This window comes from Ruditapes philippinarum, unplaced genomic scaffold, assembly GCF_026571515.1.
Source record: "Ruditapes philippinarum isolate M1 unplaced genomic scaffold, ASM2657151v2 ctg4079_1_1_1_1, whole genome shotgun sequence".
Lineage (NCBI taxonomy): Eukaryota > Metazoa > Mollusca > Bivalvia > Venerida > Veneridae > Ruditapes > Ruditapes philippinarum.
The window spans coordinates 112,955-130,097 of NW_026856634.1; the positions used below are offsets into that span (position 1 = coordinate 112,955).

The 17,143-nt window shown below is 30.7% G+C and overlaps 2 protein-coding genes and 1 non-coding gene across 5 annotated transcripts; 2 read left to right on the forward strand and 1 right to left on the reverse strand.

Moving 5' to 3' along the window:
• Positions 1-195: 195 nt before the first annotated feature.
• Positions 196-5,402, reverse strand: LOC132747183 (bis(5'-nucleosyl)-tetraphosphatase PrpE [asymmetrical]-like). Its single transcript, XM_060736512.1, has 2 exons — positions 5,275-5,402; positions 196-2,771 (listed from the first exon to the last, which is right to left on the reverse strand). Exon 2 carries the CDS (start codon positions 2,738-2,740, stop codon positions 1,778-1,780), a length of 963 nt encoding a protein of 320 aa, XP_060592495.1. The 5' UTR covers positions 2,741-2,771; positions 5,275-5,402; the 3' UTR covers positions 196-1,777.
• On the forward strand, positions 4,952-15,646 carry LOC132747185 (uncharacterized). Of its 3 annotated transcripts, none has more exons than XM_060736516.1 (5): positions 4,952-5,009; positions 13,301-13,786; positions 14,080-14,197; positions 14,851-14,923; positions 15,562-15,646. In XM_060736516.1, the coding sequence occupies exons 2-5, from the start codon at positions 13,346-13,348 to the stop codon at positions 15,626-15,628; spliced, it is 699 nt and encodes a 232-aa protein (XP_060592499.1). In that variant the 5' UTR covers positions 4,952-5,009; positions 13,301-13,345; the 3' UTR covers positions 15,629-15,646. The 3 variants fall into 3 exon arrangements, with proteins under 3 accessions (XP_060592499.1, XP_060592500.1, XP_060592501.1); XM_060736517.1 differs by lacking the exon at positions 4,952-5,009 and adding an exon at positions 5,017-5,145; XM_060736518.1 differs by lacking the exon at positions 4,952-5,009 and adding an exon at positions 5,410-5,507.
• On the forward strand, positions 14,600-14,671 carry Trnaa-ggc (transfer RNA alanine (anticodon GGC)). Its single transcript has one exon. It is a non-coding gene; the product is annotated as a tRNA-Ala (tRNA).
• Positions 15,647-17,143: the final 1,497 nt, after the last annotated feature.

Genomic DNA, 17,143 nt, shown 5'->3' on the forward strand with positions numbered 1-17,143 from the left:
TTGATTTTCAGTCACTATGTCATAAAGTAAAAAAATAAAAATCTTATTGTCTAAAGGTACTAATCTTATAATAACAGATAGATAAGTGATCTATGCATTATGGCAATCTGTATAGAAACAAAAAAAATGTGTTCCTACATTACTATTTAGTGTTGTATTTATGCGGTGGCATGGCATTTTTTACAAATGCAATCTTGTTTTGTTTTAGTACAGTGCTAAATACTTTTTCATAAATCATTTAAAACGAGAGCTCCACTGAATCGGGCAACATAAGCCCGAGGGCAAATTTTAAGAAGGTATCAGAGACAAAAATATGCTTTTAAGATAGATATATAGCTTATTAAATTAATGATGCCCTTTTCCGTTGAATTGGCAAAACAATATTTTGAGTAAATTGCACATTAGCCATAGAAGATAATTGAATTTACTTGTTTGCATATAAAGGAGCATAACTTTGTCAATGATAAATTGATTGCACAAAAAATCAAACTTGATCCATATTTTGACATTTATAACATTTATAACGTACATGCATGTCAACTATAAACACAATCATTGAAATCTTCCTCAAACGTTATCCTGCTGACTATTAATTTCACGGACAATTTGCTTCAAAGGGGCATAAAACTTAATAAACTGATTATAGCAAAAATTGGACTTTACCTGTATATTGCTATAATAAACACAATCATTGAAATCCATTAAAAGTATTTTGCGTAAACCATTAGTTAACGGACAAACGGTCGGACAGACGGGACAGTACTTTGCTACTCCGTTTTACCTTTAAGTTACATTAAGGGAAATATCTGTATAACAGCTTAAGGAATAAATAGCATCGATGAAAAAATACAGTTACCTATTTTTTCTGTAGCCACATAAGTATCTTTTCGTAAGGTCGGACGAACAGACAGACAGACGGACACACATGTACAACACGATAACATAAAAAGTCCCAAAAAATTCAAACAAATGCAAGAGCGATCAGTGATCACATATGTGTCGCCTCATGATGGCCAATTTCTTGTTGGGACAAGTTTTATGACAGACGGACAGACAGACGTACAGTGCACAAGTAGACTTGGTACTGATCATTCCTGTAAAGTTTGGATAAAATTGCACCAGTAGTTTATGAGGAGTAGTCCGGACAAGCTTTTTTGTATCTGGCAACACACAGAAAAAAACACCTTTTTATCAAAGGGCCATAACTCGGCCAAAAATCATTCAACCGGAAAACCCGTGCAATATGCGCAAGGACTTGAGCTACAGATCAATCCTGTAAAGTTTCATTGAAATTGCATTAGTGGTATAAGAGAAGTAGTCCGGACAAACTTTAAAAATAAAAATTATTAAAGGGCCATAACTCTGACAAAAAATCATTGAACCGGAAAATGCTGACAATATGCACAACTAGACTTGGTACTGATCATTCCTGTAAAGATTGGATGAAATTGCACCAGTAGTTTATGAGGAGTAGTCCGGACAAGTTTTGTGACGGACGGGCAGACGGACGGACAGACAGACGACGGAGAAGTGATCCCTATATGTCGCCACTACTCCGTAGAGGCGACACAAAAACTAATCAAAGAAATAATGTGTCAGTAGAAAACTTTGGAATGTAAATTCTGTTTTAGCAATCATCCATACCCAATTTCAATACCTAAAGTAAACACATGTAAACGAAAATAAAATATACATAGAAATGATATGTCAACTGTAAATAGACAAGGAATGAGTTGTTTGATGTTTTTACAAATGTTCACTCAAACAATATCTTTGTTTATTCTTCATCAAACGAAAATGTTTGTTTGGAATTTACTGTAAGGCGCTGGCGAGATTTATTTACGAACACACCCGTTAAGAATTCTCCATAGCAACAACCCGTATCGAGACCTGTCGCATATTGTGCAAGCTGCAATTTTCTTCTGGCATCGTGACCAAAATAAACGTGTTCAGGACCGGGCCACATGTTAGCCCAAGCAACTCCCTTGTCACATTTATTATATCCAATAAGTCCTTCACTTTCAAAAGGGTCACCGGCATCTATCACATTTCTCATGTTGGTTAAGTCATTCAATTTCTGTCTATCTAGTGGCTTTCCTGGAACTAATCCGCCGTGTACAACCAAGGCATTGAGACACGGTATTGATATGGTATAAGGTAGAGCATTTAAAAAATCAATATCATCGTCGTTTAATCCCTTTATCCATTGATACTTATCTGGAAGTTCATACTCAGGGTCAAGTTTGAAATGTCTGTGTTGGCTAAGAGCACTTTCATCATGATTTCCACGGACGGCAAAAGCATTACAACTGAGGGACATTTCTCTTATTGCACGCACAACCTCGACGCTGTCTGGGCCTTTGTTAACTAGATCCCCTACAAATACGAAAATCGGATCATTTTCTATGCGTTTAGCGTTGTCTATCATTTCACACATTTCCTCGTGACAGCCATGTATGTCGCCCATTACAAAAACTGCTCGATCTCTTATAAGTGAATCAGGGATTTCCAGGTGACAGATAGTAGGTAATGGTATATTATGCTTGTTCTGCCGAATATTAGAATTTGTCTTCACAAACAATGACAATAGATATGATATCAGTGACGTCATAACTAGATCCAGGAAGAATATCAGTTTTACTTGTTGATAGGTAACTTTAATTTTCAATAAAAGAAACGTTAGAAAAATCGTGTTTATGTAGTTCTGACTGATTTTGGAAAAAGCTTCTTCGGCGTTCATTCACACATACATGAATCTCCCAAAAAGATACCTGCAAAAAATATATATTGAAGTTTATCAGTATATCAATAAAAGTCACGTTTGGTGTTAAGAACATGCAGTTTATCATTAAATGAAAACTCATAAAGATAACACATGATAATCAGTAAATGATTTCCGTAAGACAGGCACTTTATTTAATAAGAATTTATCATGTTCAGCACAGTGTCATTTAAGGAGAATAAAGCAATACAGGAGTTTCTGTTAAACAAAATTTGATCATATCTTGGTGGTATGTCCACCTAACCGGTTTTCTGGGATAACTAACCAGTTATCATTATTCTTATTTCTAAAAGACAAACTAATCACACGTGATTTCTGAATCAGCGGTCAGAGACAATAAGATATTAAAGCCAACGCCCGAAATCAAGTCTCGCAGAGAAATTCGCCTTGTCTGAGAATCGAACCAGCAACATCTTTAATACAAATTCCATGCGTTCCTTACTGAGCTTAGCTGTATAAAATACATATACATATGTACATAGAATAAACATATCATACAAAAGTTCCTAAAAGGAAAAGAAGAAAATATTTGCAACTAATGTTTTAATAAATCACGCCAAAACATTGCTATACACACTACGTAGTAGAACACTGAATGTATTTAGTGAATATTTCAAATAATTAATGTGCGTTCTAGATATCAGACATGTATACACTTCAAGTGCTGAAACGCAGTATATATGACCACAGGAATAATAAACTTTTGTGAATTCTATACAATATTTCGATTTTTACAGCTTGACATCATTTACAGGTTTTTGGTACAAAAATTGTCATATTAAGCTGTAACATATAGGTATTTTCTGCTGTATGGCACAAGGAAACAACAATATATTTAGTCAAAATCAGTTTAAATGAGCCAGACGTAGACCATATTTCGGCCATTTTGAAAACAGTACGTATGTCAATTGTCATTTAAATCGCGGTAATGGTGTTTTTTTTTTTGTGTGTTTTTTTTTCATGTTTCAGTTTAAATTTCTACATGTTATTTTGCATAATTTTAAATATTTAAAGTATCTTTACATTGTAACTCAAAATTCATTTTTTCAACAAATAAGAACATTTAGAAAATGATGATTGTTTCAGACGTATGCACAAATTTTTGCAGAAGTTTGTAAAATGTTGTTCTGTTTTAAGTAAAAATCTATAGATTTAAAATATTTTGCACAAAAACTTTGTTGTTTATGTGTTTGAATAAAATATGTCAATTCTGACCAATTTTAACACTGGTCACATAAAAAATATGCCATTACTGTGAAATAAGTGATGACGCGGAATTAGTGATGTTGAACCAGTTTGATTGCATGACTAAAAATAGCTTTTTCGAGAAATCTGAATCATAATGAAGGCGAAACATAAAAGGTGGTTATCAGATATGTCACCCCCACACTGGCCACCAATGTCACAGGGTAGAATTAATAATACACTCCTGGCGTAGGTTCGTCAATTTAATATATAATACGAAGATAAAGCCTAAAAACATAAATACATGATTATAATACAAGTTAATTAAAACATACATAAAATACAACAATACAACAATTGAACGATGTAAATAAGAATTATTTCAAGTAAATGAATCAAATGAAAATAATCTTACCACAGCGTCTCAATAAATAACTTAATAATAAGTTATTTCCAAAAATTCTATTAAATAAACTTAAAGAATTTATGTACTAAGTAGAATAGTATATCTTAACTCGTAAGAGAATAAAGACGAAGTGAAGTGAAGAAGGAAAGTTCGCGGGAATTTGGAAGAAAGGAAATGTTAAAAACCAATCTAAAACTTTCTCTCAAAACTCTTTCATACAACGTACAAAACGATTGGACATACAAAAACAGTTCACAAAATTGCACGAGAAAAAGACATAGTTGAATTGTTTCGGCCGTTTCCGTGAATTTCCGCTCATAAGCGTAGTTACGGAACCATCCGATACAATACAATAGCAGACGATAACAGACGCCACGGAGACAAACGATAATCGACGCATGCGCGGACATTAAGAATACATTTCCCGCGACTAAATGACGAACAGTGCACGGCAAAATGAACAATTAACATAATAAATAAAACGACCCGTGACAGATATACATGTAAGAAATAAGTAGAACTTTAGTCACATTGGTGTAACACACTGATCAATGCCAAAATGGAAGGAAATTATTTAGTAATGTACGACCTGTCAAGGTAAAATATTTAGTTGCGTTCATCTTTAACGGTGTAAAGGTAAAAATCCTACTAAAATTTAACATTTTAGCGTTTTGTTTTAATTAATTAAATAAAATTGATAAAAGAACACTTTTGCTGAAAGTAAGATTTTTTTGCAAGACATTGTTCTCAAATATCCAGCTGTTAATGAATTGTAATTGCATTTATGTTGTACTTGTATGGTAGCCGGATATTTATTTCTAACTAGATTATTTTTATCGATAGATTTGCACTTTCTGTGGCATTTGCTTTTAGTTTTAATTGACAAAAATATTGCACTCACAGTCTATTTCGTTGTGATAATTGTCATGCAAGTATTCATCCGGAAAGTTCACTGTATATAACAATCAAACGTTTGAAACAGTTAAAATGATGCAATTTGTCCCATATTGGTGATCACTTTAGCTTCTCCCGTGCAATTAGTCCTGTCGCTGACAGATAGTCCTAATAAATCAATAGTGAATGGGGTGTATTATCAAGAAGCAGATCCAGGATTTCAGCTTTAAACTTTCAGTTGTGTGTTGCTAGGCATACTTTGATTATCAATAGATAATTAGATTAGTTTGCAGTTCTGTTTTTTATATCAGTTTATATCAACCCTATTCTCAAGGGAACAAGACACTACCCCCTTGGCACTTTGAGCCTCAAATTTTGAGAACACTTCACACCCACAAATCAGTTAGACACTTTACCCCTTCCCTTATTATTTGTTTTATTTTTAGTAATTTTTGATAAAATATTTACATTTACAAGGCCGTCGTTGACGAGTGTAGTACAAAAGCCCTCCCGGACAAAATCCCTCCCGTCAAAAAGTGACAAGGCTGAAAAAAGCCCTCCCGTGAAATTGACAAGGCAGACAAAAGCCCTCCCGTGAAAATGACAGGGCAGACAAAAGCCCTCCCGTAAAAATGACTTAGCGGACAAAAGCCCTCCCGTGAAAATAACAGGGCAGACAAAAGCCCTCCCGCAGCAAATACATATATGTACGTTGAATAGTTTATATTTTCTTTTCAATGCACTCAACATATTAAAATTGTAATCATGAATATTTTTGTTTTCCATTGGCATAAGCGTGTTTGTATGAGCTTGAGCACATTCCTGAGAGGCATGCTAAAATCTGTAAGTGCATATTTATTCACGTAGTTATGACGGATTACTCCTATGTGAAGTTAATATTAGTAGAGTAATAAATGATGAAAACAAGTTAAAATTATATAAATTAAAAAAAGTTAAAGACATTTTATAATGTGCCATGTAAATTGAGTCAATTACTTTTAAAAGTGACTTTGTTTTTAACGACATTTGTGTAAAAAGTTACCTTGTTGGAACATTTCAGGAAGGTATATTCAGAGTAAAATGTGGTTCTAGCTCATACACATACTTAGGCCAATTGAAAACAACAAATAATATATGTAACAATTTTGATATGTTGAGTGCATTGAAAAAAATACAGGTATTCAACATACATATTTATTTTTGTTACGGGAGGGCTTTTGTCTGCCCTGTCATTTTCATGGGAGGGCTTTTGTCCGCCCTGTTATTTTAACGGGAGGGCTTTTGTCTGCCCTGTCATTTTCACGGGAGGGCTTTTGTCTGCCTTGTCATTTTTTGACAGGAGGGCTTTTGTCTGGGAGGGCTTTTGTCCGTTTCCCGTCATTGACGGTTGGAATATTTTGGCCACAAATGTATGGTCCTTAGCGGGGGAAAAACAACAACAAAATAACAAAAAAAGACATGTGTCAATGTTTAGCAATTTGATATTCAACTTGCCCCTTATGCACCATTATTAATATATAAACATGATGCTAAACAACAGGATGCTGTTAATTGACCAGGTACATGTAGGGTTACTAAAAGTTAAGTGTGAAGTTATCTTAATTGGCATTAAATGACATAGGCATGGCTTTGGACACTTTACTGTTTATATATAATTATGTGTATATACAAAATAGAACATCACATTTTTTTTAATTTTACAGCTGTTCACATACAAATATTTTGGTACAAATAGTTTAAAATATTAAAATATCAGGATGTGTAACACAGTTCCATTGTAACAAAATCAACCAAACTCTTTTTCATTTCCAAAATGTACAATGGCATTGTGTTTTTGGAAAATTCACATAACATGAGACTCTGATCAATTGATAATTAAGCATACCGGCATACCATTGTGAACACAATCTCCATACTACTGTTCTTGTATATAATACTTCTTGTATTTGTTTATGTATAATTTTCAGATAAAAATAAAACTGAAGAATTGTAACAACATCAGTTATTGTTTATTTTTCATTTGTCAAATATTGATTATTCATATTTTGTGTACAACTGTAAGTCTGTTATGCAAAATGTAGTCAACCTTTTATTCTTTAAACTTACAATGCACAGATCTTTGTAAAAACAATCATTGATATATGCCAAAATAACATGTACTAGCGGCAGACTGTAAACTGTGCCAAATACGTGCCAGGGAAACACCCCAAAGGGCATCCTTAAACAAAAAATTTCTGGGGGAGCATACCCCCTGTACACCACTAGAACCACCAAAGTTTTGGTGGTAGAGTTGCTCTGGCTGCATATTATTCAAAACAACTTTTTATACAGTATTTCACACAGCTGCCAAGATAATCACATTGTTTAAAATTTGTACTCTATATGTAATATATAGATAATCTTTGTTTCCTGCATATACTATATAGATAATCTTTGTATTCTGCATATAATATATAGATAATCTTTGTATTCTGTATATAATATATAGATAATCTTTGTATTCTGCATATAATATATAGATAATCTTTGTTGTCTGTTAGAGCTGTCATCAATATCGATGTATCGTTGATATTTTTTTGTCGATCAATAATCAATACAAATTTTAAAAAATCGATACTTTTGACTTATTAATTAAATGTCTAGAAATTATACAATTCACCCAAAATATATGCAGAAACAATTATTTATATCAAATGTGATGCTTTTGTTATATAGTGGAATTATTTCATAGCAATGGTGACAAAAAATATTGTCTAGAAAAAATCATGCAGTGGACAAGACACTGTACAGAACATGTTTTTGACTGAAATCATTGAAACAGGTATGAAAATGAATGACAGACAAGTGAGTATAGGATATTATCGATATATCGGTGTATCGTTGATTTTAGTTACTTGATATTGATATATCGTTGATATGCTTTGCACTGAATCAATGACAGCTCTATTGTCTGTATATAATATATAGATAATCTTTGTATTCTGCATATAATATATAGATAATCTTTGTTTTCTGTATATAATATATAGATAATCTTTGTATTCTGTATATAATATATAGATAATCTTTGTATTCTATAGATAATCTTTGTATTCTGTATATAATATATAGATAATCTTTGTATTCTGTATGTAATATATAGATAATCTTTGTATTCTGTATACAATATATAGATAATCTTTGTATTCTGTATATAATATATAGATAATCTTTGTATTCTGTATGTAATATATAGATAATCTTTGTATTCTGTATATGATATATTGATAATCTTTGTATTCTGTATATAATATATAGATAATCTTTGTATTCTGTATATAGTATATTGATAATCTTTGTATTCTGTATATAATATATAGATAATCTTTGTATTCTGCATATAATATATAGATAATCTTTGTATTCTGTATATAGTATATTGATAATCTTTGTATTCTGTATATAATATATAGATAATCTTTGTATTCTGCATATAATATATAGATAATCTGTGTATTCTGTATATAATATATAGATAATCTTTGTATTCTGTATGTAATATATAGATAATCTTTGTATTCTGTATATAATATATAGATAATCTTTGTATTCTGCATATAATATATAGATAATCTTTGTATTCTGTATACAATATATAGATAATCTTTGTATTCTGTATATAATATATAGATAATCTTTGTATTCTATATAATATATTGATAATCTTTGTATTCTGCATATAATATATAGATAATCTGTGTATTCTGTATGTAATATATAGATAATCTTTGTATTCTGTATATAATATATTGATAATCTTTGTATTCTGTATATAATATATAGATAATCTTTGTATTCTGTATATAATATATTGATAATCTTTGTATTCTGTATACAATATATAGATAATCTTTGTATTCTGTATACAATATATAGATAATCTTTGTATTCTGTATACAATATATAGATAATCTTTGTATTCTGTATATAATATATAGATAATCTTTGTATTCTGTATATAATATATTGATAATCTTTGTATTCTGTATATAATATATAGATAATCTGTGTATTCTGTATATAATATATAGATAATCTTTGTATTCTGTATATGATATATTGATAATCTTTGTATTCTGTATGTAATATATAGATAATCTTTGTATTCTGTATATGATATATTGATAATCTTTGTATTCTGTATGTAATATATAGATAATCTTTGTATTCTGTATATAATATATAGATAATCTTTGTATTCTGTATATAATATATTGATAATCTTTGTATTCTGTATATAATATATAGATAATCTTTGTATTCTGTATATAATATATAGATAATCTTTGTATTCTGTATATAATATATAGATAATCTTTGTATTCTGTATATAATATATAGATAATCTTTGTATTCTGTATGTAATATATAGATAATCTTTGTATTCTGCATATAATATATAGATAATCTTTGTATTCTGTATATAATATATAGATAATTTTTGTATTCTTTCACTCAGGTATTGAATGACTGTTCTCACAAAGTTTTTGGAAGTACATATAAAACTAAAACAAACAATTATAATAAAAAACCATGGTTCAACTCGGACTGTTTCACCGCAAGAAAAGAATTTAAAAAAGCAAGGAATGTTTTTGTTAAAAACAAATCTAATATAAACTATAGACAAGAGTTTGTGAATGCAAAAAACAATTATAACAAGATCAAACGCATACAAAAGTATAAGTATAATTTAAAAGAAAAAAACAATCTTAATATTTTAAGCAAATCTCAGCCTCGTCAATTTTGGAAAAAAATTAAAGAACAATACTCTAAATCTCAGCCAACAGCAGAAAATCTTGATATTGACGAGTTGTATAATTTTTTCAAAAGTTTATATTATTCAGATAATACACATTTGATAGATGAGGAACTCAGTGGTAATTATGATGAAGACCTTGATTGTAAAATAACTATGTCAGAAATAAAAGAAGCGATCTATTCACAAAATGATAATAAAAGTAGTGGTCCTGATACACTAATCGCGGAAATATACAAACACTCATTTCCTTTTATTTCACAGATAATACTAGAATTATTTAACAGAATTTTTGAATCTGGAGAATACCCAACATCCTGGGGGTCAGGAATCATAGTACCAATTTTTAAGGGAGGGGACATTAATGAAGCAAAAAATTACAGAGGGATAACACTTATAAATATCATTGCAAAAATATATTCTCAAGTCTTACTAAATCGTCTTACAAAATGGTCTACCAAATATAACAAAATCATCGATAATCAATATGGATTTCAGAAGGGAAAATCAACAGTCGACTGTATTTTTCTTCTACAAGCTATTATTAATAAAACATTATGCTCTCGTAAAAAACTATACTGTGCATTCATAGATTTTGAAAAATGCTTTGACAAATTAGAAAGATCATTTATATTTCAAAAACTTGTTAACGAAAGGGCAGGTTCTAAATTCATTTAAGCTATCCAATGTATGTATAATACTGTTAAAGCAGCTGTAAGATATAATAAATGCGTTTCACCCTTTTTTGAATCAAACATCGGCGCAAAACAGGGAGATCCCAGCTCCAGTCTATTATTTTTATTCTTTGTAAATGATATATTAAACAGTTTCGACGATAATATTGGCGACATTTTTACTCTCGATGAATTAAAGCTGTTCATACTTCTTTTTGCCACTGATGCCTTACTATTTGCACATTCGCCGGAAGCGCTACAGTCATTACTTAATGATCTTCAAAATTATTGCAATAGTTGGAATTTAATGTTAACACTAACAAAACAAAATTCATGATTTTCGAACAAGGTCGTCATACTGCATACACTTTTCTTTTTAATAATATCCCACTCGAAGTAGTGACATCATTCAAATATCTAGGAATTACTTTATTCAAAAACGGTCACATGCATCGTACACAAAAGAAGCTTGCTCAACATTCGTTATTTGCTTTACATAATTTATTTATTGTTTTTAATCAAATAGACCTATCTACACAAGAAAAATGTAAACTATTTGATTCTTTGGTGGGATCAATCCTAAATTATGGCGCCGAAATAATAGGCAATTACGAGGGTAAAGATATTGAGCGTATACATTGTAAATTTTTACGAAAGACACTTAGCGTTAATCAACGAATCTAGCTGGTCTTTACGGAGAACTGGGACGGTATCCGATGAGAATACACTGTAAAATTATTATGATTAAATATTGGTTAAAAATTTTGAGCTCAGAAAATAATTCATTAATAAGAAAAATGTATAATGTCATGAAAGAAGATGTCAATAATAACATATCATATAACGGGGAAAAATTGGGCATATCAAATAAAAAAAATACTTGACGAAATAGGTTTTTCTTTCCTATGGCTACAGCAAAACGAAATTAATATATCATTTCAAATAATAAAGAATAGAATATTAGATATATATAAACAAACTTGGTATTCAGAAATAAATAATTCAAGTAAATTACAATCATACAGTATGTATAAGTACGAACTGGAATTTGAAAAATACTTAAATTGTGTAAATATAAATAAATACAGAGTACAACTGACGCAATTTCGGCTATCATCACATAATCTAGAAATTGAAATTGGTAGGCACAACGGAGTTCCAAGAGGAAATAGACTATGTCAACAGTGCAATATGCATGTCATTGAAAACGAATTCCATTTTTTACTCGTTTGTCCAAAATATTATAACCTTCGTAAGAAATTTTTAAAACCATATTTTTGCCGTTGGCCTACACTTCAAAAAATGGAAACTTTAATGTCATCTAAAAATGAAAAAGAACTTAATAATTTGTCAAGATATTTATATTTTTCACTTAAAATAAGAAATTCTGATTAACTTTTATATTGTTAGATCTAAATAAAGACATACCGTAAATAACATATCTGAAAACATATTGTATGACTGTATTTGTATACATATATATTCATATGGACAACAATAACAATTTATTTCAATGTTAAGTATATATCTCATATTGTTAATAGCTAATTCTCATGAAGGTATGTAACTTCTCTGAAAACATTTTGTACTGTTTTATGAACAATTTATTGTAACATGTCTTACACTTTACCTATATTATGTAATAATGGCTATATGCTATATATAGTTTAATGCCAAATAAAATATTGAATTGAATTGTATTCTGTATAATCTTTGTATTCTGTATAATCTTTGTTGTCTGTATATGATATATAGATAATCTTTGTTTTCTGTATACAATATATAGATAATCTTTGTATTCTGTATACAATATATAGATAATCTTTGTATTCTGTATATAATATATAGATAATCTTTGTATTCTGTATAATCTTTGTATTCTGTATAATCTTTGTTGTCTGTATATGATATATAGATAGTCTTTGTTGTCTGTATATAATATATAGATAATATTTGTATTCTGCATATAATATATAGATAATCTTTGTATTCTGTATATAATATATAGATAATCTTTGTATTCTGTATAATCTTTGTATTCTGTATAATCTTTGTTGTCTGTATATGATATATAGATAGTCTTTGTTGTCTGTATATAATATATAGATAATCTTTGTATTCTGTATATAATATATAGATAATCTTTGTATTCTGTATGTAATATATAGATAATCTTTGTATTCTGCATAATTATTATATATAGATAATCTTTGTATTCTGTATATAATATATAGATAATCTGTGTATTCTGTATGTAATATATAGATAATCTGTGTATTCTGTATACAATATATAGATAATCTTTGTATTCTGTATGTAATATATAGATAATCTTTGTATTCTGCATATAATATATAGATAATCTTTGTATTCTGTATACAATATATAGATAATCTTTGTATTCTGTATACAATATATAGATAATCTTTGTATTCTGTATGTAATATATAGATAATCTTTGTATTCTGTATATAATATATAGATAATCTCTTCCTATTAGACAAGCTCCTGATTTCCAATAAAAATGTTTCGTGTACTGCTAAAGCAGCCATTTTTAATTGCAGGAATTTATTCCGAAGAACACAGTGGGTAAAGGTTAAATTATCAAGATGTTTGCAACAAAATCATTGAGAGGAGCAGTGATGTTTCCTAAAAATAGATTGATGCGGATGAAAGACCTACAGAAACGTTACACAGCAAATAGATATTTCAAGACATTGACACAAGAGCAGCCAGTTACCACATTGTTAAAGAGACAATATTCCATTCCCAAGTCTAAACAAGCGTTGAATGTTTGTTCTTGGTGTAAACACAATCATGGGCAGTTTATCCCACAGATGTTGAGAAATACAAGGAATCATCTCCTTCTATCAAGCAGTATAAAAGATAATGCATTATCAAAAAATTCTTTGAATAGACTTTACCGAAGTATGCAAATGATGGGCTATCACGCAAGAGGTTATGCAACACAGGCAGACATAACAACAAAAGTATCAGTGTCAAAGCCAATACCATCAAGACGTGTTGCTAGGAAGAAACAGACTGTTGATGTAAATAGTTAAGCAATTTATCATTTTATTTTTATAATTACATGTATATATATATAATACCTCACTCACTTCCTTTGATTTAACACTTAACTATCTGTAACCTTAAGTGAAAAGCTTTTGTCACCAGTATAGAGCTAGGCCTGTACGTATGCACATGTTTTTTCAGCATAAGGTGAATAATGACAGGGCCTTTTGCTAAGCAAACATATTACATTATATAGGAGGATGTTGGAAAATGAATAAAATCTTAGATTATTGTTGAAATATTTCAGGCTGGTTTTTCAATATTTCAGGATGGTTTTCATCATATGAATGTAATGTGTTATGCAGTGGGGGATGAACTGAACTTGACGGCTCTGAGGAATGAGATAATTTCGGGAGGAGTGTATGATATTGTACACCTTCCTAGAGGTATCGTATAGAAAGTTGACCAGTTCAATAAAACACTGTCGTAGTTTAACAAACTTGACTGTAGTCATGCAGATATCTTAACCACTTAATGGCCACAATACAACTATTGCCTATCTTAATTGACATCAGCTGCTTAAAACAATTCTGATACAACAATACTGTAAAATGTTTGCTACAATGAATACTAAGAATATAAGATACTTTTCCTGCTGACCATACTGTGTAAGAGTAATTTTAAAACAATATTATATTTACATGTACTTAAATATTTTGAATGAGAAGTATTTTAAAAACAGTCTCCTTTATATATGTGTTTGCCATCAAAAAATAATATGAAACAGTTACTGATTCAGCCAACTGCAGTAAAAGTAAGCTATAAATAGCTCTCTGCTAAAGGCAACTGCCACTGTAGTGTAGTGGTAAGCATATTGGACCGGCAATCCAGAGACATGGGTTCAAGTCCCGACTGTGGCATGCTGATTTTTCATGTCATATTTCTATGGATATTTTCCCGTTTATGACTTTCTTTCATATATAATTATATAAAATGCGAGACAAAATGTTCTTAATTATTGGTCAAACATAAGAAATGAACATATGTTAATACCTTTGCTCAAGTAAAGAAGTAATTGTTTTTGAAATGTGACTTTCAGATATAATAGAAGGGATAATGATAACAGCTAAATACCAGGTCAACGGCCAACCAAGAGAAGCTTTCTTCTTCAGGTGAGGTATCTCTAAATATCTGCAATTAGCTTATATGATTTTGTACACCTTTTTGGAACCTGAAATGTTATAGTTCAGGAAATAATATATGCTATAACTGGGCAAGGCATTAGCCCTTTAACTGCCAGTCTGAAAGTATACATGAATACGTTGTAACTACAGGATATTATTATAAATATTTTGACAGGTTATATGGCCCTATGTTTGCATATATGAAGAACACTTTAAAATTTTCTGTCTTGATAACTAAAATACTATGTGATTTTGATATATTCTAGATGTCTTCTACTAAAGTTTTATGCCTAGGGCGTCAAAATTGACCAGCTATTGGGTTCCCTTGTTTTGAATATAAATGTTAACACAGATAACTAATACATGTATTGAGCATTGATTGTTGTATACCCTTCAGGTAAAATAAGGCTCGAATTATGTCAAAAATGAATCAAAATGTTTTATTAATCAAGACACTTGACTTGAGTCAAAAATAGCCTTACCATTAGGTAAACTGTGATCTAAATTTCTGTTTACTCAAGTTTGTCATATACGTGTAGCCTATTTGGTTCTATTCTTTAATTTTGCTAAACAAAATTTAAAAAGAAAGGCATGACAAATTAATACCTTGTATGTTGTTTTATCAGGGATGGCGGTGTTGCACTTTGGCACATGTCAGAATCTGAGGTAAGCCATATGGTTAAGCTTATATGATGAATATTTTAGGTAACATGAGAGAAAATGTTGGAAAAAACATTTTCCTCATAATTGACCATATTTCAAAATGTTTCTTAAAGATAAATGTATTGATTAAAATACCATTTGCATTAATTAAATAGGGTACAGATGTGAAAATTTTAAATTAAAATGTTTACCATTTTTAAACAGTTTTTTCAATTTTGAAAATCCTGGATATGTTATATGATTGGCAAATGGCTGGGCTGGGTTTAGGTAGATGGGAAGGTGTCAAACATATGGTTTATGTTGTCCATAAACCTTTCACACCAAGATACAAAACATTAATGCTGACTAATCATTGACTAAATTTATACCTAAATTTATACCTTTCCCCTGAAAGCCAGTACACTGAATAAGAAATTTCAGAATCTGGAGTAGAAATTTAGACACAGATGGGTCAACTTAATTGTTGGCCGGGTTGCACTGGTGCAAATCCGGGTTATAGTATGGTGAATGTTGGGCGGCGGGCGGGCGGGCGTCCGGCGGCGGGCGGGCGGGGAAAAAAACTTTCGTAACAGTTTTCTCAGCAACTACTTATCACAGCCTCTTGATATTTGGCATACAGCATTGACACATGGTCCCATACTGTGGGATTTGATTTCAGATCTGTCGCTCATCCACTTCCTGTTTATCCACTTAGTTAAATTAGTTAGATTTTTTGACATTAATGGTCAATGGTAGGAAATTTTCGTAACAGTTTTCTCAGCAACTACTTATCACAGCCTCTTGATATTTGGCATACAGCATTGACACATGGTCCCATACTGTGGGATTTGATTTCAGGTCTGTCGCTCATCCACTTCCTGTTTATCCACTTAGTTAAATTAGTTAGATTTTTCGACATTAATGGTCAATGGTAGGAAATTTTCGTAACAGTTTTCTCAGCAACTACTTATCACAGCCTCTTGATATTTGGCATACAGCATTGACACATGGTCCCATACTGTGGGATTTGATTTCAGGTCTGTCGCTCATCCACTTCCTGTTAATCCACTTAGTTAAATTAGTTAGATTTTTCGACATTAATGGTCAATGGTAGGTAATTTTCGTAACAGTTTTCTCAGCAACTACTTATCACAGCCTCTTGATATTTGGCATACAGCATTGACACATGGTCCCATACTGTGGGATTTGATTTCAGGTCTGTCGCTCATCCACTTCCTGTTTATCCACTTAGTTAAATTAGTTAGATTTTTCGACATTAATGGTCAATGGTAGGAAATTTTCGTAACAGTTTTCTCAGCAATTACTTATCACAGCCTCTTGATATTTGGCATACAGCATTGACACATGGTCCCATACTGTGGGATTTGATTTCAGGTTTGTCGCTCATCCACTTCCTGTTTATCCACTTAGTTAAATTAGTTAGATTTTTTGACATTAATGGTCAATGGTAGGAAATTTTCGTAACAGTTTTCTCATCAACTACTTATCACAGTGTCTTGATATTTGGCATACAGCATTGACACATTGTCCCATACCGTGGGATTT

Coding starts and splice junctions, on each gene's coding strand:
- LOC132747185 (XM_060736516.1), top strand. CDS start 13,346: ATGTTTGCAACAAAATCATTGAGAGGAGCAGTGATGTTTCCTAAAAAT. Junction 14,198..14,850: donor TATTGTACACCTTCCTAGAG/GTATCGTATAGA, acceptor TGTGACTTTCAG/ATATAATAGAAGGGATAATG. Junction 14,924..15,561: donor AGAGAAGCTTTCTTCTTCAG/GTGAGGTATCTC, acceptor TTGTTTTATCAG/GGATGGCGGTGTTGCACTTT.
- LOC132747183 (XM_060736512.1), bottom strand. CDS start 2,740: ATGAACGCCGAAGAAGCTTTTTCCAAAATCAGTCAGAACTACATAAAC.